The sequence below is a fragment of the Triplophysa dalaica genome, chromosome 7 (genome assembly GCF_015846415.1).
Source record: "Triplophysa dalaica isolate WHDGS20190420 chromosome 7, ASM1584641v1, whole genome shotgun sequence".
Taxonomy (NCBI): domain Eukaryota; kingdom Metazoa; phylum Chordata; class Actinopteri; order Cypriniformes; family Nemacheilidae; genus Triplophysa; species Triplophysa dalaica.
Window position 1 is genome coordinate 19,054,789 of NC_079548.1, and position 27,696 is coordinate 19,082,484.

At 40.2% G+C, this 27,696-nt stretch overlaps 2 protein-coding genes across 3 annotated transcripts in view; one reads left to right on the forward strand and one right to left on the reverse strand.

Moving 5' to 3' along the window:
• Positions 1-27,696, forward strand: part of LOC130425673 (dedicator of cytokinesis protein 6-like) — a 39,827-nt gene that overhangs the window by 8,266 nt on the left and 3,865 nt on the right. The window contains exons 9-48 of one of the 2 annotated variants that reach the window (XM_056752005.1): positions 1,410-1,559; positions 1,647-1,727; positions 1,988-2,144; positions 2,679-2,807; positions 2,905-2,994; positions 3,074-3,236; positions 9,075-9,192; positions 9,800-9,870; positions 9,949-10,087; positions 10,350-10,451; positions 11,264-11,350; positions 11,533-11,764; positions 12,075-12,239; positions 13,022-13,194; positions 13,708-13,809; positions 15,436-15,522; positions 16,624-16,719; positions 16,899-17,039; positions 17,222-17,335; positions 18,049-18,219; positions 18,709-18,848; positions 19,864-20,033; positions 20,205-20,353; positions 21,391-21,573; positions 21,662-21,788; positions 21,870-21,954; positions 22,118-22,214; positions 22,397-22,531; positions 23,947-24,099; positions 24,205-24,363; positions 24,471-24,571; positions 24,649-24,841; positions 25,472-25,615; positions 25,790-25,921; positions 26,034-26,048; positions 26,507-26,632; positions 26,785-26,874; positions 26,994-27,230; positions 27,308-27,451; positions 27,534-27,640. In XM_056752005.1, the coding sequence (XP_056607983.1) occupies positions 1,410-1,559; positions 1,647-1,727; positions 1,988-2,144; positions 2,679-2,807; positions 2,905-2,994; positions 3,074-3,236; positions 9,075-9,192; positions 9,800-9,870; positions 9,949-10,087; positions 10,350-10,451; positions 11,264-11,350; positions 11,533-11,764; positions 12,075-12,239; positions 13,022-13,194; positions 13,708-13,809; positions 15,436-15,522; positions 16,624-16,719; positions 16,899-17,039; positions 17,222-17,335; positions 18,049-18,219; positions 18,709-18,848; positions 19,864-20,033; positions 20,205-20,353; positions 21,391-21,573; positions 21,662-21,788; positions 21,870-21,954; positions 22,118-22,214; positions 22,397-22,531; positions 23,947-24,099; positions 24,205-24,363; positions 24,471-24,571; positions 24,649-24,841; positions 25,472-25,615; positions 25,790-25,921; positions 26,034-26,048; positions 26,507-26,632; positions 26,785-26,874; positions 26,994-27,230; positions 27,308-27,451; positions 27,534-27,640 (5,255 nt within the window). The remainder of the gene's footprint in view (positions 1-1,409; positions 1,560-1,646; positions 1,728-1,987; positions 2,145-2,678; positions 2,808-2,904; positions 2,995-3,073; positions 3,237-9,074; positions 9,193-9,799; positions 9,871-9,948; positions 10,088-10,349; positions 10,452-11,263; positions 11,351-11,532; positions 11,765-12,074; positions 12,240-13,021; positions 13,195-13,707; positions 13,810-15,435; positions 15,523-16,623; positions 16,720-16,898; positions 17,040-17,221; positions 17,336-18,048; positions 18,220-18,708; positions 18,849-19,863; positions 20,034-20,204; positions 20,354-21,390; positions 21,574-21,661; positions 21,789-21,869; positions 21,955-22,117; positions 22,215-22,396; positions 22,532-23,946; positions 24,100-24,204; positions 24,364-24,470; positions 24,572-24,648; positions 24,842-25,471; positions 25,616-25,789; positions 25,922-26,033; positions 26,049-26,506; positions 26,633-26,784; positions 26,875-26,993; positions 27,231-27,307; positions 27,452-27,533; positions 27,641-27,696) is intronic. The other variant, XM_056752006.1, reaches the window with a different exon arrangement.
• Positions 4,377-5,574, reverse strand: angptl8 (angiopoietin like 8). Its single transcript, XM_056753814.1, has 4 exons — positions 5,272-5,574; positions 4,869-5,009; positions 4,669-4,779; positions 4,377-4,561 (listed from the first exon to the last, which is right to left on the reverse strand). Exons 1-4 carry the CDS (start codon positions 5,572-5,574, stop codon positions 4,550-4,552), a joined length of 567 nt encoding a protein of 188 aa, XP_056609792.1. The 3' UTR covers positions 4,377-4,549.

Sequence of the window (27,696 nt, forward strand, 5' to 3'; positions counted from 1 at the left end):
TGTATAATTGCTCCATATGACATATTGCTTGTTGCTCCCTAAACTCTTTGTAAGTCGCTTTGGATAAAAGGCGTGTGCTAAATGACTAAATTTAAATAACAAGAGGGCGAGTAAATGATGACAGAATTTTCATCTTTCTATAAGCCTGTGAAGATGCTGTAGCCTAAATTAAAGGGGTCATAGAGCCCGAATACGTGTTTTTCTGTGTCTATGGTGTGTTATAAGTTATCGCCCAAATGTAAACGCAAGTAACTTGGGTGTACCCGTCAGTACCATTGCTTTGGAACCTAATGTTCCAAATATGGCACGAGGCGTTACATTTCCGTCACACGCTTGCAGTATTCGACCAATCACTACGCACTGGTTAACTGGCCAATCACCTCGCTTTTCACCTCGAGTGATGATCTTTGTAAAAAATGTGCACGTTTCATAGAGGCAGGGTAAAGAGAATACAAACATGGACGGGATGTGGAAAATACAGCGTAATTGAACCTTAAATCGTGTATACACATGGCATTACATCTAAAACACACCATAATACTCATTTTAACCGTGTCATATAACCCCTTTAAACTGTCAGCAGTCTGTTGCAATATTAATATTAATAATATCCATTTGATTTGACTTTGTAGATATAACCTTAAAAAAGTCCCAAAATGTACACAATGTAAATTTCGTAAGTAAATAAGTGATGAATAAGAATTTGTGAAAATTCGAAAAATGCAATCGCAAAATCATGATGAAGAAGTAATGAATCTACATATGAACATTCTGTCATTTGCTCAACCTTTAGTAACCTAGTGTGTAACTTGAGCATAAACCAAACAGAGATATTTGTCAGCATATGAAGTAAAAATGTGATTTAAAAAATCATGTTAAAAACACCATAAAGGTGCCCATATGACGTGGTGGTGTATTTCAAAGGTTCTGTAACTTATTGCAGGGAACAGATTTAACATTCTGTTGCTTTTTGATGAAAATCTTCCCCTCCAGTGTAACTATCTAATCTCATTCACGCTTATTCAAACTTCCCTCAAGACGTGCTGAGCAAACTTCAAAGGCACTGCGTGGCATTAATCCTCACCAAATTTGAGCGCCACGGCTCATAGTACATCACACAGGTTTGGAATAACATGAAGGCGAGTAAATGACAGAATTTTCAGCCCTTTAAAAGTCTGGACTGCTCACTGAAAAGGTTGCAGTTTTAAGCCGCTGGTGCTGGGCGAGACACAGTGGAATTATTCCTGTAAAAAGCATACTGAAACGGTATTTTAGGAGAAAATGCACGAGTAAGCGGTCACGTGTGTCCTCTGTGGTCTTTGCTTATGTACAGAAGGGACGTAAACAACCCATGAGATCATGTTCTCTCACATCCCGTTTTCTCTCCTGCTTCTACTTTCCTTCCTTAGATTTCAGAGGATTTTTACTTCGATCTGAACTCGGATCAGATGAAGACTTTGCTTCGCCCACATAACCCCCATGTAGCCATCTCTACCCTGGCGCGATCTGCTATCTTCTCCATCACATACCCGTCCCCTGAGATCTTCCTTGTCATTAAGGTAAGACCAGCAGAGAGCGCAATGCCTTTAGAGGTCAATGAAGGTCAACGGACAATGATAACGGCCTAAAATGTGTGTGTGTTTCAGCTGGAGAAAGTTCTTCAGCAGGGGGATATCGGCGAATGCTGCGAGCCGTACATGGTCATGAAGGAATCCGATTCCATTAAGGTACACGTGATTACAGTATGATATGCAATGAGGATTTCTCAACTTGGCCTGGACTGCTGCAATATTTGTCAATCTTCTTCGATATGAGCAAGGTCCAAGTAGATGCTGGATTGTGTCACTGTCACTGTATCGTTCCAGTGCCAAGTTGCTTTTTTTGGTTGTTTGAAATGGCATGATCTGCAATGGTGCTCAGCTTGTAGCTTTACGCGGGCATTGCTCAATTGGGTTTGACCTTTTTCTCTGTCTATGTGTCCTTACAGCATAAGGAGAAGCTGGAGAAGTTGAGGTCACAAGCCGAGCAGATGTGCACCAGGTTGGGACGGTTCCGGATGCCCTTTGCATGGACGGCCATTCATCTGCTTAACATCGTGAGCAGCGTCGGAGGGCTTGAGCGCTCCGATTCAGACTCAGATACGGGTGTGTTTCACAGCACTGTTACCTTCAGCACTTCTAGAGAGTTTAGTTGATTTGTATTTTATATTGGTAGGAGTTTTTTACAGGCCTATGTTCTATGTGGATCTACGATGTACTGAAATGGCAATAAAAATATTTTAAATGAACAGTTCACCAAAAACGAAGATTCTTTTCATCTCTTTCGCAGTCTTATATCATTATAAACCTGTATGAGTTTCTTCTGCAGAACACAAAAAAATATATATTTTGAGTGAATAAGGTTGGTATCCAAACAACATTAGCCCCATTGTATGAACATAAAACCACTGATACATTTCTCAAAATATATTCTTTTGTGAAATCTTCATGAGGGTGAATAAATAATGGAAAAACATTTTTTTTGGAAGAACTATCCCTAACACTTTCATACTCATGAGTCATGACAAGAAGCTTTTCGTTTCGCGTTTTACATCCCCCAACAAAGTGTAAATCAAATACTTATTTATAGTTGTGTATATTTTTTTGTGATATAAAACGGCACTTTTTTATTTCCTACAGAACGTAAAGGGACGTGGAACGAGAGGAAGAAGAAAGGTTTTGAGAGGATGAGTGTCGGAGACGACACGTGCAACTTCACCAACTTTCGTCCGGCCACTCTCACCGTCACTAATTTCTTCAAACAGGCACGTTCTCTATTAACGTATCTATGATGATTGTTCATATATGCTCGTATTGTGTTTTCCTATATGTCACTGCTGCTGTTTTGTGCTTCCGCTTCAGGAAGGTGACAGGTTGAGCGATGAGGACTTGTATAAGTTCCTGGCGGACATGAGGAGGCCATCATCTGTCCTGCGGCGACTCAGGCCTGTGACAGGTACCTGTACACTCGTGTTCTTCTCTCACGGGTTTTATTTTTTTGAACATGTCCTCACACCCTGTCTGTTTCTGTATAGCTCAGTTAAAGATAGACATCTCGCCGGCCCCCGAGGCCCCTCACTACTGTCTGTCTCCGGAGCTGCTCCACGTGAAGCCGTACCCTGACCCGCGTGTACGGCCCACTAAAGAGGTGCTGGAGTTTCCCGCTCGCTACGTCTACACCCCTCACACCACCTACAGGTCAGTCCATAGACGTGTATAGATGTTAAAGAAAGACTATGCTAGAGGATTAGTATTAGTTTATAGATTAATTATTGGGATGGGGATGGGAATTGTGTGTGTGAGAGAGAGAATAGAGATTTTACTCTAATGATTGTACTTATTGTATGTCTTTTGTTATATGTTCAATGCTTTGGCAATATTGTAAGAACCTGCAATCATTCCAATAAAGTACCTTGAAATTGAGAGAGAGAGGGAGAAACGGAGAGGGAGAGAAAAAGACGGGGAAAGAGAGTGACGGGGAAAGAGAGAGACGGGGAAAGAGAGAGACGGGGAAAGAGAGAGACGGGGAAAGAGAGAGACGGGGAAAGAGAGAGACGGGGAGAGAGAGAAAGAGAGACGGAGACGGAGAGAGAGAGAGAGAGAGAGAGAGAGAGACGGAGAGAGAGAGAGAAAGACAGAGAGAAAGAGACAGAGAGTGAGAGACGAGAGAGACATTCGCATACAGGAGCTTGATGTCAGCGCTGTCCTCAATAGTTTTCCTAAATAGTTGTTGTACTCTGTTTTTCTATGTACCCTGTATTATCAAGTAGTGACTATAAAAATTATCTCCTTTGAGTAAAACAGATTATTTTAATATTACATTTATGTTAAATTACACTTTAAACCCTAAATTCCACAATCAGTTTATTATTTACAGTTTATTTATCTTGTTTGTTAGACATGTAAAGAAAAATGATTTTATTGGTAGAACAACCAGACAAATTCTACTCCCGCTGCTTCCTGAGCAGCCTCATAGTGGCTACAAGCACACTCTGTAAGTTCTGTGTTTGGGTCGGTACATAAAGCCCAGAACATCTCCTGCCCGCGGAAGAGTGCCGGTTTCATCAGCTTAGTAAACAAATTCACATGTATTGCTCTGCCCACGGGGAAGCTTATACAGTGACAGTTTTTACCACACTGGTAACAGACAGTTGCGCTTATCAACCACATGGGGGAGCCTTGAGCAAAAGTTCTATAGTGTGGCTTAAAAACAAGTTTATTTTTGTGCAAACCACAAGTATATACAGAATATATGTTACATAATAAACGGTTTAAATATCAAGTGAATAAAAAAATAAGTAGCTCAGTTCATGAATTGTAGTGCAATTTGTGCCGAATTTCACATAAGATATTGCTTATTTTGTCATGAATAAGTCTCAATGTTAATGTGAAATAATTGGCAGATATGAAGTAGTTTGTTTGTAGTGCCATAAACGGAGTGTCGATGAAGTTCACAGTTCCTTCTCCTCGCAGGTGAACAGTCAGGTGACAAACAGGAATGTATTTTGCGGTTACACCACATTCTGAAATGAGAAGCAAGTATTGACATGAGTTTATGGTTTCATGAACTGGAGATCACATGTTTATTTATCGTCGTCATGCGTTCACTAATAAATTCACACGGTCTCACCTGTTTCTGTAACTCAGCCAGCTGCTGGGTCTGATTCTTCAATTTGATTTTCTGTTCCTCTGCCCACTTCATCAGATCCTTCAAAAGAGTCGTGTTTTTAACTGTCTTATTCTGTCAAAAAGACACACCGGTTATTTCCTGAAAAACTGTACAGTTTTAGTGTGACTGGTCTGGTTCTGAATAACGGTGGCACACCATACCTTGATCTTGTCTGGCAAAGAGCCGTTTAAGTTTTCTTCAAGATCTGTTAGTTTTTTCTTTAGCTCCGCCTCTTCCTGCTCCACCCTGGTGACCATGCCTTTGCTCTCTTGGGCTTGGACCTGTAGACTTTCCATTTGAGCCTGAAAACAGAACAGCTGGTTGAGATCACTAAACTACTTCCCTATGGACTCATGGGTCCTGTTACATTGGCTGTTGCCTTTACTCCACTAAGAGGTTTTGTCTCAGGTGTTGCCTGTGTACTTATATCACACATGCAAAAAAACACATAGTTTCCACGGCAGTCAATGGTGGCCAAGATCTGTTTGGTTACAAGTAAGTAAACGATGACAGAATTTTCATTTTTGGGTGAAATGTCCCTTTAAATTTCTTATATAGGTTTACCTGAATAAGCTTGAGTTTTTCTTTGATCTGACGCTCGCTTTGAACAGCCTCCTCTGTGTCGAGACCCAGCTTCTTGACCTCGCTCTCGGTTCGGCTGATGGCTTTCATCACACGGTCCAGCTTTGCCTCAGTGCTCTGGTAGATGTGATGCAGGGATTCGCTGAACTGCAGCACACCGTACATGAGAATGCTCACCTCGTCCATAGACACCAGCTTCACACCGCTCTGAACCGCCTTCAGTGGAGAAGAGAGGACCCCGGTCACACAGAGAACCGCACACAGCACGCGTAAAGCTGTCTGCATCCTGACCCTGCTAATTCACGCTGTTCTCACGTGCGTTTGCAGGATTGAGAATGACAAACTGTGATGTGAAGGAATGGAGCTTTAATGCGCTGGTGCTCCTTTTATAAGCTGTGGCTGTGTGTTGAAGGATGGACATTGGGAAATCAATCGAGATATGGGGTCCTATCAGCTGTGTGTTTGGAAGAGAGGTAGAGAGGGAGACCTTGACTTATGTCACTCGCACAGAAGGTGAGTGGTGTTGAACCAGAGACGTGCTGAGAGCTCAGTCGGTTTGCCAGCGCATTCCTCACCTTTGACCTCCTGCGATACCTCTTCCACCAAAGCTGCTTCTGATGCCAGAGCTGGTGCTTGATCCAAGGTTTTCTGAGGCCGACCTCTAAACCATCTGGCTGTTCCACTGGCTTCATAGGCAAACATGACAACTTACAGTCTTATTGCATAAACTGCCCACAAACGTATTTTTTTAAATATACGTTAAAGGCATAGTTCTTACAAAAATTAGGGTTTTGATTTGATCTGTTTGATTTGTGCTAAAGTGGTTTGTTTTAAGTCTATTTTTGTTGCTCAAACATGTAGATGTCACGAGTGAATGTGTGTACCTCGAGCACAGACCCTGATTTCAACAGCTAATAGTAGGAGATAAGGACTTTTCAAGTAACATAAGGTAAACTTAACAGTTTACGTCACACACCATCGTATATGGAAGGTCATAAACCGTTTCTGGGTCCAAATGCAGCCATAGGCAAACAAAAAAACTCAAACTTAACCTTTATCTCTGTAAAGAAATCCCAGATGTCCAAACTGTGGTTCATTTTTAGAATTATTAAAATATTAAAGTTGGAGATTCTGTAAGACTGTAGTGTATACCGCTAGTTTACAAAAGGTTTATGTAAATGTGATGTTTCTCACTTAAAACAAGTTTAGGCTTGGACCTGGAAACAGAATTTCTTAAGTCACGACTTAGCTACAGTTCACCCGAAAGTAAAAATTCTGTCATCATTTACTCACCCTCAGGTTGTTCCAAACCTTAAAATGTCTTTGTTCTACTTCACGCAGGAAGATATTTGATAGAATGTCAGTAACCATACAGATCTCATCCCCCATTTACTGCCGTAGTAGGAAAAAAAAATACTATGGTAGTCAAATAAGAATCAGATTCTTCCAAATATCTTCTTTGTGTTTATCAGTAGATCAATTTATACAGGTTAAGAAATTTATACAGGTTTGGAACAATCTTAGGGCGACTAAATGAGGACAGATTTTTTTAATTTTTGGTGCACTGTTCCTTTTAATAAACAGACATATATGCTCTACTGCTCTTTTTTTTGAGAGCGCCAGCTGCGCACCGTGTGAAGGCCCCCTAAGGCTTCAAAAAAAATTTCTCTCAAGCTACTATATACAAAAGTAGCTATTAACATTATCATCCGGGACCGTGTTAAAAAGACGAGAAACTTTCTGCGTTGTTATGGCACAGTTGTGCCCCTCGATGAAATGCTGTTACAGCAATAGAATGTTCTCTACTGTTAAATGATTGAGACATTTTCGCTAGTACACAAGATTTAAAGGTCTGGTAGAAACTTGTTCGTCTATTGTTATTTTAAGGTTTTGAAGAATGTTTCACGCATGACCGTCCACTGCTGAATTAAAACACCATTACCTACTACCGCTTGAGCCGTATGGGCACATATTTGTGACGTCAAATCTGTCACCCATTCTAGTAACAAGTCCTTTGAGAACAAGTGATGATGTCACAACACTTTTTTTAAGCCTGTAATGTGTTTATTCATTTAACAGACACCCAAATAAAAACACAATATTCAGGATTGTTTGGTAGCATTGAAGCATGTATTTTCTGTGAAGCTACTTTGTTTCGATTGATATGCATTATGAAAAGTGCTATACAAATAAATGGAATACTACAAAATAAAGTTTTCGCCAGTATTTGGAACATAGACATGAATCACTAGCCCTCCCCGACCTCTATGTTCCTGAAAGTGCATTGTTTTTATCGGTTTAAATGGAGGATTGCACCCTACAGTGCACTTGTTAACTCTTTCACCGCCATTGACGAGTTATCTCAAGTCAATTAAAAAAAAAAAGTTTCCCCGCCAAAGACGAGTTATTACGGCAATCATTGCTTGTACTGTTTTACAGCAGGTGGCACTATTACACAGCTCTGGGAAAAAGTACCGAATCCCAGAACCTAGAACGTAGATGTTTTTAATGATTGTTCTGAGTGTAATCTGGGCGGAATCTTTGACAAAAAAACGTTAATTGTTAAAACGTTAGCTGTTAAATGTAAAAATGATGCATTTTTGAAGAAACCTACCCACCTCTGTGGAGTGATAAAACTAGAAAAAATGAAAATAGAAGAATACGGTTTCTTTTGTTTAAAAACAGAGACTCGGTTCTTTCATTGGACATATTGTTTGTCCATATATTCCTTACAGAAAATTTACTGTGAGCCATTAAAGTTTGGTGAAAATGTAAAAAAACGCTGGCGTAGGCTGGCAACTTTTTTTTAAAAAAGGCTGGCGGCTAAAGAGTTAACAGAATTCATCTACACTACAGACCGTTTCATCTTAACAACATAAACAAACCTTCCTGCGCATGCGCACTTTTGTAACGCCAACTTAACTTCTGGTACACATTCACAAACAATAGAGTGGCTGTAGATTATTTCTGATAACCATCAAAAGAAACCGAGAATCGTGAAGATCCGTCGCTTGGCTAAACTCGCCTCTCCAATATTTTGAATTTAGACTGCGATACCAAGCTCAACCGCTAGATGTCAATGTAACATAATGTTTCTTTAAATGCAACCGAATATGGGACCCATTCAACAAATCATTTATTTAATGCAGTTATTGTACAAATTAATAATATTATATATAAAATTAAATATAAATAGTTCGATTATTAGACACTAGCTAAACACAAACCTGAAGTTAACTGGGGGTCAGTCGCGTGTGCGTGTCCGAGGAAACCTCTGATGAGAAAAGCCGCATATGTTGGGTTAGGTATGCTTGGATGCTGGTTTGTGCTGCTTTAAGCTGGTCCCATTCTGGTTTAATCTGATCTGTCATGGAATTTAAAACTCAAGGGTTAAATAAGAATGCACAGAAAGAAGAGGGAGCAATGGACAGTCTAAATTCATGATAAATAATGTGTGTAATGTGAACAGACCCCTCACAGGCCATCGGCTGAAAGGTGAAAGAACAGCAAATGATTGATATATAGTGAAAAGATTAGAGAAGATTATTTTGGAGGTATTCGTCTAAATTTGAGGTATAGAGCTGTTTTGGAGACACGATATAGCCCAATGAGACCTATGAGAAGTGCTACAGAAGAGATGACACTTCACCTGTGTATCTTGTTAAAGCATGCCTAAACTGACAGCCTCATTCATCATAATATTTGCAAGCTATTTCCAAATCCTCATTGTCTGATGGAAGGATGAGGGTTTATTATTCATCTCATCACTCGTCTTTTTCCTTCAGGAACATGTTGTACATCTATCCCCAGTCTGTGAACTTCAACAGCCGGCAGGGATCTGTGAGGAACATCGCCGTGAAGGTTCAGTTCATGGCAGGAGAAGACCCCAGCCAGGCCATGCCTGTGAGTCGCCAGTCACAAACTCAACCGCACCCTTTCCTCGCTCGCGGCTCTATTAACGCTGTCCAAACACGTTCTTAAAACACTGACATGTTTTTAATGATGTTAGCACATCTGATGATTTCATCTCTTATCGTGAGCAGTAAGAGCTCTCCAGATGTGTGCCAAGAAGAGGGCAGGACCTCTGAAACGCATCGGTCCATATCACAGTATCGTGCTTCAGCTCAAAACACAGCTCACTCAAGTCACTTGAACTAATAACTCGGTCTCCAGAGCTATTAAGCAGCGCTCGGGGAAATTTTGGAGGGCTATTCTGTGAACTCGCAGAACCTTTTACATTTCCGTAATCTAATCGCAGATGTTTAGGATCTCCCAAATTGTGTTAGAGCTGTATTTCCACAACGGCTGCTCACCCTAAAACATTCGTAATTGATTTAGGGTTCGCGCGAGGCCGTGTGTAGCGCAAGTACATGATACGCCAAATTCGGTTTGAGATCATTTTAAAATCAATGCACGCTTTTATCATAACTGAGCACATTGTTGAGAATGACGTCATGCGAAGTGTTTCCACTGTTATTTGCACTTAATGTACAATGTGATTTCTCAACAGGTCATCTTTGGAAAGTCAAGCTGTGCAGAGTTTTACAAAGAGGCGTATACCCCGGTCATCTACCATAACAAGTAAGATCTCTTATGTAAGAATATTATAAGAATGAGTATCTTAATTCCTTAACTTCATCTCTTTTTTTATCTTTGCAGGTCCCCGGAATTCTACGAGGAGGTAAAGATGAAGATTCCCGCCAACCTTACGGATAACCACCACCTGCTCTTCACTTTCTATCACATCAGCTGCCAGCCCAAGCAGAACACCCCCCTGGAGATCCCCGTGGGCTACACGGTGAGAGACGCACCCTCTCACTTGCTTCTCCTGGCAGTCGCCCTCCTGTAGTGCTCAGGTCACCATACGAAACACTCACCTTTGCGTGACCCCAAAAGACGCCTAAAGCTTTCTTGTGCATCATCTCCCACTCTCATTCCCTGCTGCTTGCAACCACTTTGAAGTCGTTGCATTATTTGATTGTGCAAATATAGCGCTGCAATGCTTTTGAAGTGCGTGTGAGTAGCTTGAGGTTCATAACGGTTTATGTTGTTCTCCGCAGTGGATCCCTCTTATGCAGCACGGCCGTCTGCGCACCGGCTCCTTCAGTCTGCCTGTGTCTGTGGAGAAACCTCCACCCAGCTACTCCGTTCTCACTCCTGACGTAAGCTATTTTTACATAATACAATTGAACCATACCATTAATAGACCTGTAATTTGAATTATGAAAATGAATAGGCTTAATTATGAGAGAGACTAGACCATAATTATTATATAATTATAAGAATCTAATGCCAAAAGTCAGAGTGTTATTATGCCTCGGTAGTTATCCAATAAAAAAACGTACAGGCTTAAATTCTGACTACAATGTAATAGAGTCGACTCTAGTATTCTCTGCTGGTTTTTGGAGCTGGTAACGAATATAAAAAAAATACAGTAACAGCCTATTGTTGCTGTACTCCCAAAACCTTGGGTGTCGAAATTTGCTGTTTTTCACGATTAGACGATTAAATACTGTGTATTCTGCACTTTTTAATACTTTTTATTGGTAAGATGTTTGCAAAACCTAACATAAAAACATACAGGGTGACTAATACTGATTTATGGCAAAATAAAAAAACAAGAATCCACGATATGTGTATGTTGTATTTCTTCAATTGGATTTGCCAATAATGAGTGAATCAAATTTTTATTTTGAGTTCAAAATATGATTTTGTTGCGACATATCCATAACAATATTTAACTATTAGCCGAACTGCCTGGGCAAATGTTATATGATGTAATTAAAAAACTTTTAACAGTGTTTTGTATTTTTTGTAAAACATTTTGCTCATTTTAATGCAAACCTTTGAATTTGTAATGTTTAATTGTTGTGGTTTTGTTGCAGTACTTTTAATTGCTTTAAACTGATGTTGGTATCGTCACAATCCTAATGTTTGTTTAGACATGACATGCTGTGGTCTTTGTATATTTAAGGTTCAGCTACCAGGAATGAAATGGGTGGACAACCACAAAGGAGTGTTCAGTGTTCAAGTGTCTGCGGCATCCTCTGTTCACACACAGGTAATGTCGTGTTCTACTACATGCACCATACATTGCCAATATTATACACTGATTGATCATTTTATGCCATCTCAAAGCAGAAAAATACATATTTAGGTGTAGATGTCACACACTGCGAACAGATACTAAACCAGAATCATTATCAGAATCAACTGATAACATTGTGTTGTATGCATGTGCAGGACCCACATCTGGACAAGTTCTTCACTCTTGCGCATGTTCTGGAAGAGTACTCATTCCCGTATCGATTGAAGGACGTAATAATCACCGAGTCGAACGTGGAGGCGGAGCTTAAGGCCAGTATGGCCGCTCTGAAGGGGGCGCTGCTGGACACGTGCGTGCGCTTTCTCCATCAGCTGATGAGCAAACTCATACTGTTAATCGTGCACCCGCCTGTCATAGCGGGACAGATCGGTGAGGAACACAAACATCCTTTGGTTTCCTCTCTTTATGTATTTTACATGCTTTTATTGTTACATTAACAATTTGCGCAGTGTATGGAACCAATCAGAACGAATTGTAAATGAAGTTAATGCAACTCTCTTTTATACACTTAAAACATTTACGACATACATTTGTGATCTATCATCAACCAAATACAATTTACGTGAATCCTGTTTCCTCTAATACTTAAATTTTAACAGATAGTTAAATATGTTCTTTAGGGGCTATTACGGCATTTTTTTTTAAAAAATTTTTTTTGTTTTTCTCCTTTCAAATCTAGTGAATCTTGGCCGTGCTGCATTTGAAGCCATGGCCCTGCTGGTAAACCAGATCCACAAAAACCTGGAAGGGAGCCAGGACAACCAGGGCCGCAACAATCTGCTCTCCTCCTACATCCACTACTGCTTCCATCTCCCCACTACAGAGCCTTTGTCGCCCCCTCCTGGTGAATGATGATTACATCATATGAATATAAGAATAACATGATTGACTTTGTATTGCTTAAATACTGTCAGTTCTACCCCAAATCCTCACCATTGGTTGAATAGTTGCTGTAAGGCCCAAACTCATAGAAAGACCATGTAGTTCTGTTTGCTGTTGCCAGTGATCCCAAAACAAGCGTCACCTTTAAAGTCCCAGTGAAATAGGAAAATTGCGATGCCTTTTTTTTCACGAAATATTGCAGCGTTTATTGTAAATAGTTTATCAATGTTGGCCACTCTCTTTAGTTAAAATCTGAAAATGCACTTCCTTCCTGTAATGACTATCCATCTTAAATGACCTATTGGCGGCTTGGGCGAAGCATCCGTTAACTCCTCCCCTTCAACTGTCAGTCTGCTCCCAGTTCCATTTCAAAGCGCAACAGCTGTTTTTATACATCCAATCAAATCGCAGAGAAAGACGAAAGCCACTCCCATTAGTCTTCTCATTAGAAATTCCATTTAACTCTGTGTCAAAATACCAAAATAAAAACGATCACAACTACCATTTCACAGGGACGTTAAGGCTCGAAAATGGCTTCATTTGACCTTAAGAGAGTCATTGAACCTTTCCTAAAACTATAAACGTCACTTAACCTTTAAACTCCAGACGGATGAATCAGCCCAGGGTTTATATCACATGAGCAACTGCTCCATTCAGATTCACAATCACTTTCATTTGGCCTCTAGCCTCATACAGCATGCTTATTTAAGGGCAAACTGTAAGTTTTTATTCTTGAATCCTCAGTGGGATCCGGGCATTACGAGCTCCCTATCCAGTACGCTACGCTCTCCAGAGCCACAGCGAGACCCAGCAGCCTTCTGCTGTCCCGCTCCAAGAGCATCAGTAACTCCAACCCCGACCTGGCCTCCACGCCTGCCACCCCCGACGAGGAGGTACAGAGAATCATCGGCAACAAGGTGGGCTCTCGTTCTAGCTTCTGATTGGTTGTTCAGGTTAGCCTGACCAACCTTTGTGGGTTTCTTATTCGATTGACAGCGACAGTGAATTGCGTTCAAGAAGCACTTTGAGCGATTGTTTTTGTTTTCTTGGTTTGCTGGAGCTTGCAGGATCAGAGACTTTTTTTACACCTAGTACCGACATCCATTTGGGGCGAGCCTCCAATGTGGATATGAATAGTTTCCACGAAATAATGATCGCCCAAGCTGGATCTTAATATCAGGTGTAAACGGAGACTAAAACTGATGTGTGGGTGTCGGTGATCAAGATGTTTTCTGTGCCAGCTAATTATTGTGCTTTTTATGTTTTGCTGGGGTGCTGCTGTTCCTCTCCCCCACCCCTCCCTCGCTGTGTCCCTGACCTCGCTTCCTTCCCCTGAATCAATTGCACTTCCCGCCCTGCCTGCACCTGTATGTGGATGACCCATCGTCCCTGTGTTGTGCTGTGTGTTTGTGTCGTCACTGAATAAGCAGGGGATAGACCGCTCACATTCCTGGGTAAACTCTGCTTATGCTCCGGGGGGCTCCAGGGCCGTCCTCCGTCGGAATCCAAACTCCAGCTGTGAGCTCAAGCAGGTGCCAATCAAACCCTACACCCAAAATGACCCTTGACTTTCTGTGACCCTACAACCTGACGTTGGTTTTTAAAGGGATAGTTTACCTAAAAATCCAAATTCTGTCATTATTTACTCACCCTTAACCTTTTTTTTTGAAGAATGTGAGGAACCAAACAGATTTGACTAGTACCATAGTTGGAAAAAATGGCTACTGTGGCAGTCAGCAGAAAGTCATTTCTGTGTGAACTATCCCTTTAATGTTTTAAATCTTTACCCCTTACTTTACTATCAAACTCAGTACCAAACTGTCTCGATTTAAACCTAATATCCTAACATAACTTAATGCCGTCTCAAACCTTGAATCCCAACATTTCTTCTCTCTTTACAAACCTATATGCCACTTACATGATCGTTCACTTTCTCTGAACGTCCGGGTTTAATTGTATGTCTCCAACCCAAAGTCCACAAATCCAACATCCTAATATCCCAGCACTACACTCTGATATCAACCCCATCTCTACCGTCACGACCTTGATCTCTCTCGATCACATTAGTATTGATGTTCCTGCATGATCTCATGGTGCTTTATGTGTTTATGTGAGTGTTGGCGTCAAAGCTTTTTGTGCGTCTCTGTTTCTTCATTGTCCACCTCCTCACCATCAACTCTCTCTTCTTTAGATGAGCATCTTCTGCCATTAGAAATGTACTAGAAAGGTAGACAACAACAATATTAATGATCTCTCATAGTGATGGAAGGACAAAACCCAGGTTTCATGAATATATCCATTTATATTGTATGCACTTAAGTATTGCATGTTAAGCACAGATGCTTTTAAATGTTTTTAAAGGGGTCATATGGTGCGAATACGTGTTTTTGTGTCTTTGGTGTGTTATAAGTTGCCCAAGTATGTATTAGACACTTAAAAATGTAAGTGTTAAAGCGAATGGTCACCCAGAACTGCCTGAAACGCCTCCTGTAACCACACCCCCACAAATCCACGTAAGTTCGTGGTCTGATTTGACTTAGACCGCCCAAATGTATACGCAAGTAAGGTGGGCGACCTGTCATTACAATTGGTAAATAAAGCATTTTTGAACCTTAAATCGTGTATACACATTGCATTACATCTAAAACAAATGATAATATTCCTTTAAACCGTGTCATATGACCCCTTTAATTCTTTACATTACTTTTGCAGTACTTTTGTGTATTCAGCACACATTTTGAGCCAAAGTGATTTACAGCGCATTCAATCAATTGGATCAATATCAGTATTTGATCAGTGTGTTTCGTGGTATCAAACCCAAGTTGTGTTGCTTACACAGTGCTCTACAAATTGAGCTACAGGAACACCTTTCTACAGTGATGCTAGACTATATTTCATCATTGTTTCAGGCAGATGATTTCTCGCATTGTCTATGTATTTGTTTGGTGACCAGCCGTATAGTAACTTGAAGATGTACCAGGTTGTACATTGTTATATAATGTATTATGTGTGTTATGTTTCTACAAAAGCTGGACCTGGGTTTGTGAATCCAGCAGACACCGTTTCATTCTTCTTTCCTCGTTTTCTCTCATCTTCTTTTATTTTTCCTCATCATCATCCTAATCATCATTGTCCTGTGTTCACCCGCTGGTCTGCAGGCCAGTGAGCGTGGATGTAACCGCATGTCTGCCTTCATCGAGACCGCCTCCATTCTCTGCCCCCCCTCAAGGCAGATCGCCAAAAAGGTAGAGCCTCACTCTCTTTCACATTCACCTCTTTTCCATTCATCCATCCATATTTTGAATGATCATTTCGATAGTTGTCTAAGCTGTTCAGTCATTATGTCAGTAAGGAAGGGTTAATTCACCATGTGGTAGGGCTGTTCAAAGATTAATCGCGATTAATTGCATCCAGATTAAAAGTTTGTGTTTACATAATATATTTCTGTGCACTGTGCATAATAATTTTCTATTATTAAACACAAAACATGTATATAAACACGAGTATATTTAGGAAATATTTGCTTAAATATATTTTTATATTTATTTAATTATATGAAGTGTTTTTTTTATTTAGACATGTGTATAGTATGTAAAAAATTAACTGATGTGATTGATTATTTAACAGCCCTGTTATCCGTTATAATTTCGGATTGGTTTTAAGAAAATAATTTTGGATGTATGACTGAAACAAACTCTGTGGTTAACATAAATTTTCACTTTCCACATTAAAAAACCATGAGCTGGTTGAAAATCGATTATAATATGCGGCGTTTGAAGTCAGTTGAGATGTTAAATTAATGGCTATACATGTTTTGAACAACAGGGACCGCTGTGTTTACTGCAAACGTGGTATGAAAAGCACAACGTCTTTGTTTATATTACAGAGACTTTTGTATTATCATTTTTTTTTGTTATTTTTTTTTTCATTTTACATAAAATATAATTTTTATTTTGCAAAGAAATGTGCAGCATTTGAGAAATAAAAAAGGGCAGTTGTTCATTTTTAATTAGTCTAATTTATTTACCTCCAGAGGACGCAACTGAAATCTTGGCCTTGTCTTGTCAGGGAAAAATGGCATGTATGGTCACCCTATCTTATGTAGCAATGTTTAAGCACCCTGCAGTCTCAAAATTTAGATTTCGAGTTATGTGATGGTGTAATTTATGTTGGCAAATGAATATTTTAAGTGCTGTTGACCGCAGACCTTATTCATAAATCAAAAACTTTTCTAAAAACCTAGATGCCTCATAAATGCTAATTCCCTTCTTGACTGAGCAGCTCTATTGAATGAATGGACTGGGTGTGTTGTGTCTGTGTTTTTTGATAACGTTCTGTGCGTTCAGCTGCTTCATGAAGAACTGGCTCTCCAGTGGGTGGTGAGCAACAGCAGCGTGAGAGAAGCATCTCTGCAGCAGGCCTGGTTCTTCTTTCAGCTAATGGTCAGTTCATATCTACACTTTATCCACAGCAACCATATAAATGAATACAATGCATAAGCCCTGATCAAAATGTCTCCTTTTGTGGTCTACCCAAAAAACGAACAGCAGCTCCACTGCTTTTTGCGAGGCACTGTCATATCTAGAGCTGACATCACTCATTCTTCTGTATGTGATAACAGGTGAAGAGCATGGCCCATCATCTGTTCCTGTCATCACGAATGGGCATGCCCCGACGGCAGCGCTTTCCAGACCGCTTTGTGGATGACATCGCCGCCCTTGTGTGTGCGATCAGCGCAGACATAGCCAGCAGATATCACAAAGTAAGAGCAGACGTGTCTCATTTTACCGCTGGAGGAACATAGATCCTCATGAACACACACATAGGCTTTTGGACTTTATGGTGTGTCTGCTGTGTTTTATGACTGTTTACTTCTGTTGTTATTTAAGGGAGAGATGAATTAACAGGATGCATGCTTATCTCTTGACTCTGTGTGTGTTTCAGGATGTCGAACTGGTGGAAAGGTTAAACAGCAGTCTGGCCTTTTTCCTCAGTGACCTGCTTTCACTCATGGACAGAGGCTTTGTTTTCAACCTCATCCGCTCCTATTATAAACAGGTACATGGACAAATATGCATGCCTGTGTTTATGTTTTGTTTGTTTAGTATTTTTTCGTAAGTTGTATTAGCACAACAACAGTGCATTTTTAAAACAAGGTGATATTTATAAAAAGCATAATTTACAATACACAGTAGGGATGGGATTCGTGGGAATCACATGGTATTTCGCAAAGTGTCTAGTGTTTAAAGATCCAGTGTGTGAGTTTTAGCGGTATCTAGAGGTGAGGTTGTGAATTGCAACCAATGGCTCACTCCGCCCCCTCCCTTTCGAAGCAGTCGTCATGTTTACGCTCTTTTGCCGAAAGGAGATAACGTATTTACGAAGTTTGTTTGTGGATGTGGTACGCGACCAAAACACATCTTATTACCAGGCATAAACAGGGCCTTATAAAGACTGCATGGACGTGCAGCAGGGCGGCACAAGAGCCACATGCAGCTCGAGAGCTACGGATTGCCGACCCCTGATTTAGGGTTACAGTACTGTAGAAACAACATGGTGAATTCCATGCAAGGGGATCTGTAGTTTATGTAGATAGAAATAGCTCATTCCAAGGTAATAAAAGCATAACACGCCATTATGTAAGGTATTTATACACCTCTGAACACATAGTTATGTATATTATATTACATTTCAGTCAATAGATCCTCCAAAAAAATTACCCCTGGACTTGATATGTGATATTTTCTGATGACTGTGTGTTGTGTCTTCAGATTAATAATAAACTGCACACAGCGCAGAATCCGAGCACTTTAACCGCTCTTAGGATGGACTTCATGCGGATCGTCTGCAGCCATGAACACTACGTCAACCTCAACCTGCCCTGTGCCACACTCAGTCCTCCTGCTTCACCTTCACCATCCACATCCTCCACCACATCTCAGGTACACACACAGTATTTTATTTACTTCTGGAACATTGGCCTTGTTTGTGTACTTTATGAGTGCGTTACTGTAAAAATAAATGCAATAGCATTGTGCTTTACATGTTACTGTTAGAGCTAAACCCTTAATTAAACTTTTTAAACATTTTATTTTACATCCTAATTCAAGATTTTAAGAATAAAAGTACTTATTTATTTGGCCTCTCTTGACAGCTAAAATGACATTTTCTCTTAAGAAAGAGCAGACTTTTGTAAATGTTTATAGGAACTGACCGCATTCACATAATCCTCAGAAATAAAGTGTTAGTGGTTTAGGGTTTCCTGATGTGTTTGCAGTGTAGTGAAGTGTTTCCCACATTCATGATAGATGTGTTTTATGTGCTGTCTGGCAGCCAGATAAACGCATTAAATCAAGGCAACACTCTTCAGTTGAGCTTTTGGAGTGAAGCATTTTCACGTGGCCCTGAAGTGGATTTTCTTTCTCTTGTAGAGTTCGGCTTTTTCGAGTCACGTTCAGGATCAGGGCGTGGTCAGCATGTTCGAGTTGTCTGTGCCCTTCCGCCAGCAGCACTTTCTCTCTGGTCTTCTGCTGTCTGAACTGTCACTCATCCTCGAGCCGGACGGAGAGGGGTGAGACACATACACATTTACTAAGATGCAGATAGTCACTTAAAATAGCTAAAACGCTAAAATTGACAAAATGCTAGAAAACATTTGCATTTGGCGTAAGGTGTCAAACATTCATACATTTTATCGCAATATAAGTTACAATTAACTGCACATTTGTCCTAAGGTGTGACAGCAAACTGTTAATAATATATTATTTTATAATATTTATATTAATAATATCAACTAAAATGTATTAAACAGAATTATCTTCATCGTTATTTTTTTTTCAAATATTTTGCTGTCACACCATAGGACACATTTTCAATTTATTTGTCAACTACCCATTTTGTTTCCTGGGAATAAAACACACAACCTTTGGGCTGCTAACACAAAAAAAACATTTACAGACGAGCTTTTCTAGGGACAAGTATTGATAGAAAATGAAAACTGAGTGAACTTTGTAAAGCTGGCATAGAACAGTATATTTCATACTGAACAGGAGAAAAATAAAGTGTGATATGATCACACTTCCAGTATCTATAATTATTATTAAAACAATACAGATATGCAATCCCACATGGCATCTGCTCCCACAGAAGGCTCTCAGATCAGCAGATCTCCTAGCTTCTGTTTCTTTGTGCAAGAAATATTTATTTGTAGATTTAATATATAATTTAATTGATTTTTTTTCTATGAAAGATTTACTACTACATTCATGCATTTGGCAGACACTTTTATCCAAAGTAATGTGCAGGTAAATTAACCTATTAGTGCACCTTTGTGCTACTATTGCAACATTACCACAGGACTACTCTCAGATTTGTTTGACACATTTTTCAATGTTTAAGTGAATTCTACAGATCCCTCCCGAAAAAAATCAATTCATAAAAGGCACAGAATCGGTTACATGGCTGCCAACATATCATACCATCTCATATGAGACCCATTTATGATGCTTCATAACCACCTAAAATAACCAGCACCAACACCTCAGATCACACGGCTTACACTTCTCTATATTTCTCCTCTCTCGCAGTTTGTTCTTCCTACACAAGAAAGCCATTAGCGCGCTGCATTCATTGCTATGCAGTCACGATGCGGACCCCCGCTACACAGACCCTCAGGTCCGCTCTCACATCGCCCAACTCTACCTGCCACTCATCCCCATCGTCATGGAAACGCTGCCCCAGCTTCACGACTTCACAGGTCAGTTAGTCTCTTAAAGTCGAGCGCTCACAATAGCCTGCTTATCTGTTGCGTTATTTCTATGAACTCTTTGTTTATTAGTTGAATGGTTTTTTAAAGGTCAGAGCACCAGAGAGCCGCTCAAAAATCCAAACATTAGTGAGATGTGTATCTTTTGGCTTTGTGTCACAGACACGTCCGGTCAGCGCGTACGTCACGCCTTGGCGCTCGGAGACGAGAACGACCCAGACAACGGCACCATCAGCCAGTCTGTTGCTATGGCGATAGCTGGCTCGCCACTCCCCCATTCTAAAGTCAACTCTTTCGCTTTACCTACAGTGGTGAGTACCTGCTGATAAATTATTAATTTTATACAAATTAAGTATCGTTTTTTTATTTCAAAAGGCTGTAATTCTAGTGCAGGTTCTTTGGTCTCCAACATATGCATGCACTTATATTTCAAGTGTGGTTTATTGGCCAAAAAAGAGAAAACACAAAACAAATACATTTCATTTAAGAGAAAAATATTTTTTTAATTATCATGAATTCTTTCAGCCACAAAAAAAATGCCAAAAAGACTTACAGCTTGACAAGACATAGAAACTTTGACTTTCTTTACTTTTTCTAAATACATCAACATGCACACTTAATTAAATTAATATGAACTTGTTTTCTTAGCGATATTTGAGGTCTAAAAACAACAGAGCATCTTTTATGCTATTTTGATCCGTTTCTCCAGTTTTCATTTTTTGCAAATAAATGCAAATAAAAAACTTTTTTCAAAATTTGGAAGTTTTAACAAAACACATACATATACATAGTAAATTCAGAAAAAAATGGTCTCATATTTTTTTCTGTGGCTTTAGAGTATATATAGATAGAAATAGAAATAGAAATGCATAGATTTGTGCACATAAAATTATTCACTTCTAAACTGTTGCTTTATCAAAATGAAAATAAGACCAATAACAGAAACTGAAATGATATTTGTGGTATTCCTGAGGTTTTCTTTAATATTGCAATAAGGTTTACAGCTGCACATTCTTAACATCGCCACTAGAGGAGACATTTAGACACTTTGTAGTGTAGTGACTGTTGCAATACCACTGTTCACCACCAGGGGCTAAACACACCTTTACATTTCCCCCACTAGGGTACATCTGTCCATATGCTTCTGCTAGCCATTAAAGAATATTAATGTGCATGGCGGAGGAAATGAGAGTCATGTGTGTTTGACTGTTTATTTCACACACGGGTGTGTAAGGACATCCGCTGTATATGACTGCCTTAAATAGGCCGACATTTTTAATGTTCATCAGCCCACTGCTTTGTTGTGCGTGTATGGGGTGTAAGGCAGTGTTTGTTTGTCTTTTCGCAGGCCGCTCGCCCTTGCAGCGGCCTCTCTGCAGAGTGCAGTAGGACTTTGCTGGTGTGTTTCCTGTGGGTGTGGAAGAACGCAGACGCGGGCCTGCTGGAGCGCTGGGTGTCGGACCTGTCGGTCCCTCAGATCAACCGTTTGCTTGATCTTTTGCACCTCTGTCTCTCCTGTTTCGAACACAAGGTACATCTAAATGCCAACAGCCTGATAGCAGTCTTTTTTTCCTTTACACTTTCATGAATTCGATTCTTTTTGATGGTTCTGTTCTCAGGGAAAGAAAGCCCTGGAGCGGATCAACAGTCTGACCTTTAAGAAATCTCAGGACATGAAGGCCCGTCTGGAGGAGGCCATACTGGGCACCATCGGAGCAAGACAGGAGATGGTCCGTCGCTGCAGAGGTACAACAGATGCGCGGTGTGCATGCGTGTGAGTGTGTGTAAAGGCGCTGGACTTCATTCCTCTGTGCTTTTGATCCTCAGAGCGCAGTCCTTATGGAGGTCAGGAGAACGTCCGCTGGAGGAAGAACGTCACCCACTGGAGACAGAATGCAGACAGAGTGGACAAGTACGTCGTTCCATTGCTCTTCACGTTATATAGACGTCTGTTATACTGCTTTTCTAGATGTCCTTCAACTTCATAAAGCACATAATGACAGGGTACACACATCAGACTGTGTGTGTGCGTGTGGGCACTATGAATAGCTAACTGTAACACCGTCTCTGTGCAGAAGCAAGGCAGAGGTGGAGCAAGAGTCTGTAGTGGATGGAAACTTGGCGACCGAAGCTGCTCTAATAGCGCTGGACACACTGGAGATCATAGTGAAAGTAAAGGAGGCTTTGTCTCTCTCTCTCTCTCTCTCTCTCTCTCCACCATCCTCCTCTATCTCTTTTACTTTTCCCCATATTGATATATTTTATTTAAGGATATTCCAATACGTAATATGTTTGGTATTATGTAAGCCACTTTGACGTAAATTAATGATGCTTTTGTTTTGTGTCTGTGTCAGACGGTGGTGATGTCAGAGCTGAAGGAGAGCGTGTTGGGTGGAGTGTTGAGAGTGCTGCTTCACAGTATGGCAGGAAACCAGAGCGCCCTCTTCCTGCAGCACTGCTTTAGCACACAAAGAGCTTTGGTTTATAAGGTGTGTGTGTGTGTGTCTTCTGGACTATCATTAGTGGTCTTCACTTAGTATTGCACAATGCACATACTCGGCCACAATCTTGTGGTCTGTTGAGCAGAGGTGTGCTGTAATTTTATTGAGTCAATTATTGTGTAAAATTCAGTTTTATTCAGCAATAATGTCTTATTTGGAATCATTATATTATATAGTATTTTGTATGTGTCAGCAATATGTCAGAATGCACACATTAACTCTGTCTTGGCTCAAAGTTGTCCTGACTGTGCGTTCACACCACCGTCGAGATCGTAACTTATTTTCAATGTGAGCCAGCAGAGGCGAGGCACGTCGAGGCCATCTATGAGAGTCGAAATCAGGTCAACTTTATGGTAATGAGCTATGATGCGGTTCGGCGGCAACCAATCGGAATGTAGAAGTCCACTGCTTGAGAGGATTTCGGCGGCAGTGTGAACGTACAGTGACACACTGAAAAAATGATCAAAACCTTACGGCCAAAAAGTCTTTGTCATCACTTTTTTTTCAAGGATTTTCACTTATTTTTAGGGCTGTTCAACAATTAATCGCAATTAATCACATCCAGAATACAAATATGTGTTAACATAATAAATGTCCGTGCACTGTACATATTTATAATAGAAGATTTTGTATTTCTAAACACATAGACAGACATGTATATATTTTATGTATAAGTTTAAATGAATACTTTTTTATATATATTTTTTTTATTATTTATATTATTAATATATACATGCAAATATATTTAAAATAAATACATGTATGTGTACGTGTGTGTGTTTATACTGTCAATACAAAATAAATGTGCACAGTACACAAAAAATGAAGAGACCATTTCACAGACCGTTTTTCTGATTTTAAAATGTATTATTTAGAAATAAATAATTTTTTGTTTCATTCTGTGAACTACTAACAATATTTCTCAAATTTTTATTTGCATTTATTTGAAGAAAATGATCACTGGAGAAACAGGTCAAAATAACAGAAAAGATGCTCTATATTTTTTCAGACCCCAAATATTGCAAAGAAAACATGTTTATATTTTACAACAGTAATATTTGTTATTATTTATTATTTAAGAAAAGTTCAAAAATTCATTCTGATGTGGTAACCTGGACTTTATCCGGGTTTACATGTGACTTGTCATGCTGTCAGTCATTTACATTTGCTGTTGGATGAGTTTTTCACTCCTGAGGTTTGATTTTGGTCTTTTAGATTTTGGTCTCTTAGAATGGACTCTTAGTTTTTTCCACGGCTGTATTATTTAAACACAAACTTCATCGTTGAACAGCGCTTATTCAAGTTTAATTTCTTAAGTGATGTTTACGTTAGGTCATCTCTGTATATGATCGATTTCTATAATGTATTGGCAAAAAAACTAAGCCCTGTGTATGTGTTTGTAGTTTCCAGAGATGTTGTTTGATGAGGACACAGAGCTGTGTGCTGATCTCTGTCTGCGGTTACTGCGTCACTGCAGCAGTAGCGTGAGTTCTGTACGCAGCCACGCCAGCGCCTCCCTTTACCTGCTCATGAGACAGAACTTTGAGATCGGCAACGTAAGGCACATTATCACTTTAACCGGCTAACTGTGATCATATGCCCTTTTAGAGATAAAGCGGATGTTGTTTTGTGACCTGAGTTTGTTGTTTTTTCTTGTGTAGAATTTTGCTCGTGTGAAGATGCAGGTCACCATGTCTCTGTCTTCACTCGTGGGAACCTCCCAGACCTTCAATGAAGAGCACCTGCGTCGCTCTTTAAAGACCATTCTCACATACGCTGAGGATGACCTGGAGCTCAGAGATTCACCCTTTCCTGAGCAGGTACCACACATTAGAAGTCACTTTTGTACAGTTTGGTGGAAAACAATTTCATGTGTGACCAAAAATGAACAAAAAGCAGTCAATCGTTTGCTCTATCATATCTTCAGGTCCAGGATCTGGTCTTCAACTTGCACATGATTCTCACCGACACTGTGAAGATGAAGGAACACCAGCAGGACCCAGAGATGCTCCTAGACCTCATGTACAGGTGGGCACTCTCCCTTCATTGAGACCACAATACCAGATTCCGTTTCGTGTGTACAAACCGATCTTCTCTTTATTCAGGATTGCTAAAGGTTATCAGAATTCTCCAGATTTGAGACTCACGTGGCTGCAGAACATGGCAGGGAAGCACTCCGAGAGAGGGAATCATGCGGAGGCAGCGCACTGCCTGGTTCATAGCGCCGCCCTGGTGGCCGAGTACCTCAACATGCTTGAAGATTGTCGCTACCTCCCAATCGGCTGTGTGTCCTTTCAGGTAAATTCAATGTGTGTGTTTGTTTTAAGTGTTTATTGGGCCAATGTATATAAACTATTACTTAAAAAACTGTTCTACTTTTTAATCTAATTAGAATGTTTTATTTGACGCATAGTGAACCTAACAGTATAAATGATTTAAAAAAATCATCCCTACATTCTGGTAATACTCTAGTTGTGGCGAGCTTAATTTTAGACAGATTTATTCTTAACTATATAAATAAAGTATTATAACCAATTTTTTTATAATAATAATATTTACGTATATATGAAGAGTTTGGTTCCAAAATGAGAGAATTTTTTTTATTCTACATTACAATTAATATCAATCAAACTGCAGTTCGTTTGTTTTGATTTAAGCCATAAAACCTGAAAAAATACAGCTAACCAACACAATAAAACATAATAAAAAACTAGATTATTGAAATCATTTAAAAGCAGAGTTCTCTCATTTTGGAACCAAACTCTTCATTTGTATAATTATAAAAATGTAATACATAAAAAAAAATGTTATTTTGTTACAAACAATCAAAAATTATAAACATGTAACTTTGTATTTCATGAAAGAATAAAATTGAAAATGTATATTTGTTGTTTTGAGCACCTTTTACATTCAAATACCATTTTACAGAGTATCTCATCGAATGTGCTGGAGGAGTCAGCGGTGTCTGATGATATCCTATCCCCAGAGGAGGAGGGCATCTGTTCTGGGAAATACTTTAGTGAGTCTGGACTCGTAGGGCTTTTGGAGCAAGCAGCTGCCTCTTTCAACATGGTGAGAGGTTCAGTATTCTCCTGAGTCACATCTTTTATCCCACAGTCTGTAAAAACTGTCCTGGTATCCAAGCGAAAGGGATTCTGATTCACATCCTTGTCAGCGGTACATATTTTTATAGTATTAAATCTTACATCATTCACGGCCTAACCACAGTCTCTGTCTCTCCACCAGGCTGCCATGTACGAGGCCATAAATGAGGTCTATAAGATCCTCTGTCCCATTCACGAAGCCAACCGAGACTTTAAGAAGCTCGCCACCGTCCACGGCAAACTGCAGGATGCCTTCAACAAAGTATACAATCAGGTGTGTCCAAAGCAAAAAACCCTTAAGGACTTTCAACGTGTGTGGTGTGAGATGTTTGATTGATGTCTGTTTTCTGTTTCGTCGGTGTGTTCCCTGGTGTTTCCACGCACAGAGTTCAGGATGGGAGGTAGGGATTATTGATCTCAATGTGCTTCTGGATTTATCTGTACCATGTGTTGCACAGTTTGTGTTAGCAGATGATTTCTGTCCTCCACTAAAAAACGTCTCTGGTCTTTATCTCCATTTCCCTCTTGGGTTCCCCCTCTTGCCTCTGTGTGGCCTGGCCTGTGCTGTCTGGATGTTTTTCTGGTGAGTGCATTGAGATCAACTTTAGTTACCCAAGCTGTTTCATCCCACTCTGACACACTTATGTAAGGCCATTTCACAAGAATGGCAGAAGTCAGTGTTGTCCCAGGGCACACATATGCAGATTCCCATACACAAACCCATCCTAACACACCATCAGTGTCGTTTCCCTTAGGCATAACATGTCTGAAACGGAGTAAAGTGATTTACATGTCTGCTTTATGTGTCACGACTCAGTACCTCTGCTGTCTTTTCGTGTCCTCAATGTTCAGGTCATAGAGGATGTTTGGCACCTACTTCCGCGTGGGCTTCTACGGATGCCGCTTTGGAGATCTGGATGAGCAGGAGTTTGTTTATAAAGAGCCTTCAATCACTAAACTGGCCGAAATCTCACACAGGCTGGAGGTACGTCTGCAGTTCTGGGTGTTAATGACAGTAAATATGAAGATTAGTTCATGTGGACACATTGTTAGGACTTTATGACCCCGGGTCAAAGTTCATTCTCAGGCTTGATACGTCTCATGATCATTTCTCATATGCTTTTGTTTCTGTTTTAGGAGTTTTACTCGGAGCGATTTGGTGACGAAGTGGTAGCGATCATCAAGGACTCCAGTCCTGTTGACAAGAACAAGCTGGACCCCAATAAGGTCAGATTGGAGAACTTGCAAAGTTTTTTGAATAAAGCAAAGATATTTTACACTGAATTCAGATTGTTATGAGCTATGAATTTCAGAAATTGAGTTAAGAGTTTTTCTACACATTTAAGGCATACCTTCAGATCACATACGTGGAGCCCTTCTTTGACACATATGAGCTGAAGGAGCGCATCACGTACTTCGACAAAAACTATAACCTGCGCACCTTCATGTACTGCACGCCGTTCACGCTGGATGGTCGGGCACATGGCGACCTGCACGAGCAGTACAAACGCAAGACCATCCTGACCACCTCTCACGCCTTTCCCTACATCAAAACCCGCATCAACGTCATCCACAAAGAGGAGGTATTTGGATGTTTGTTTTAGGGACACATACATTAACATCAAATGCAGATTTTCTAACTGTTTCATACGTGCTGCAGATCATTCTGATGCCCATGGAGGTGGCGATTGAGGACATGCAGAAGAAAACACTGGAACTGGCCTTTGCCACCCATCAGGAACCCGCTGACCCAAAGATGCTTCAGATGGTGCTTCAGGGTTCTGTGGGCACCACGGTTAATCAGGTAATCTTTATAGAAAGAAATAATTTCCTTTTTTGTGATGTTGACGTGTGTGGATGTCAACCTGTGCATTATTGTCCTCTAGGGTCCGCTTGAGGTGGCTCAAGTCTTCCTGTCTGAAATTCCAGAGGACCCCAAACTATTCCGGCATCACAACAAATTGCGTCTCTGCTTCAAAGACTTTACCAAAAGGTTTTTTTACACACATTCTTGCACAAAAGTATGCACACGTTATCTAAGGTGGCTTC

Excerpts from the sequence above, each read along its gene's own strand:
- angptl8 (XM_056753814.1), bottom strand. The coding sequence starts at position 5,574 with ATGCAGACAGCTTTACGCGTGCTGTGTGCGGTTCTCTGTGTGACCGGG. Across the intron at positions 5,010-5,271 it reads AAAAACTCAAGCTTATTCAG|GCTCAAATGGAAAGTCTACA; the intron begins GTAAACCTATAT and ends TTCTGTTTTCAG. Across the intron at positions 4,780-4,868 it reads CTTTGCCAGACAAGATCAAG|AATAAGACAGTTAAAAACAC; the intron begins GTATGGTGTGCC and ends TCTTTTTGACAG.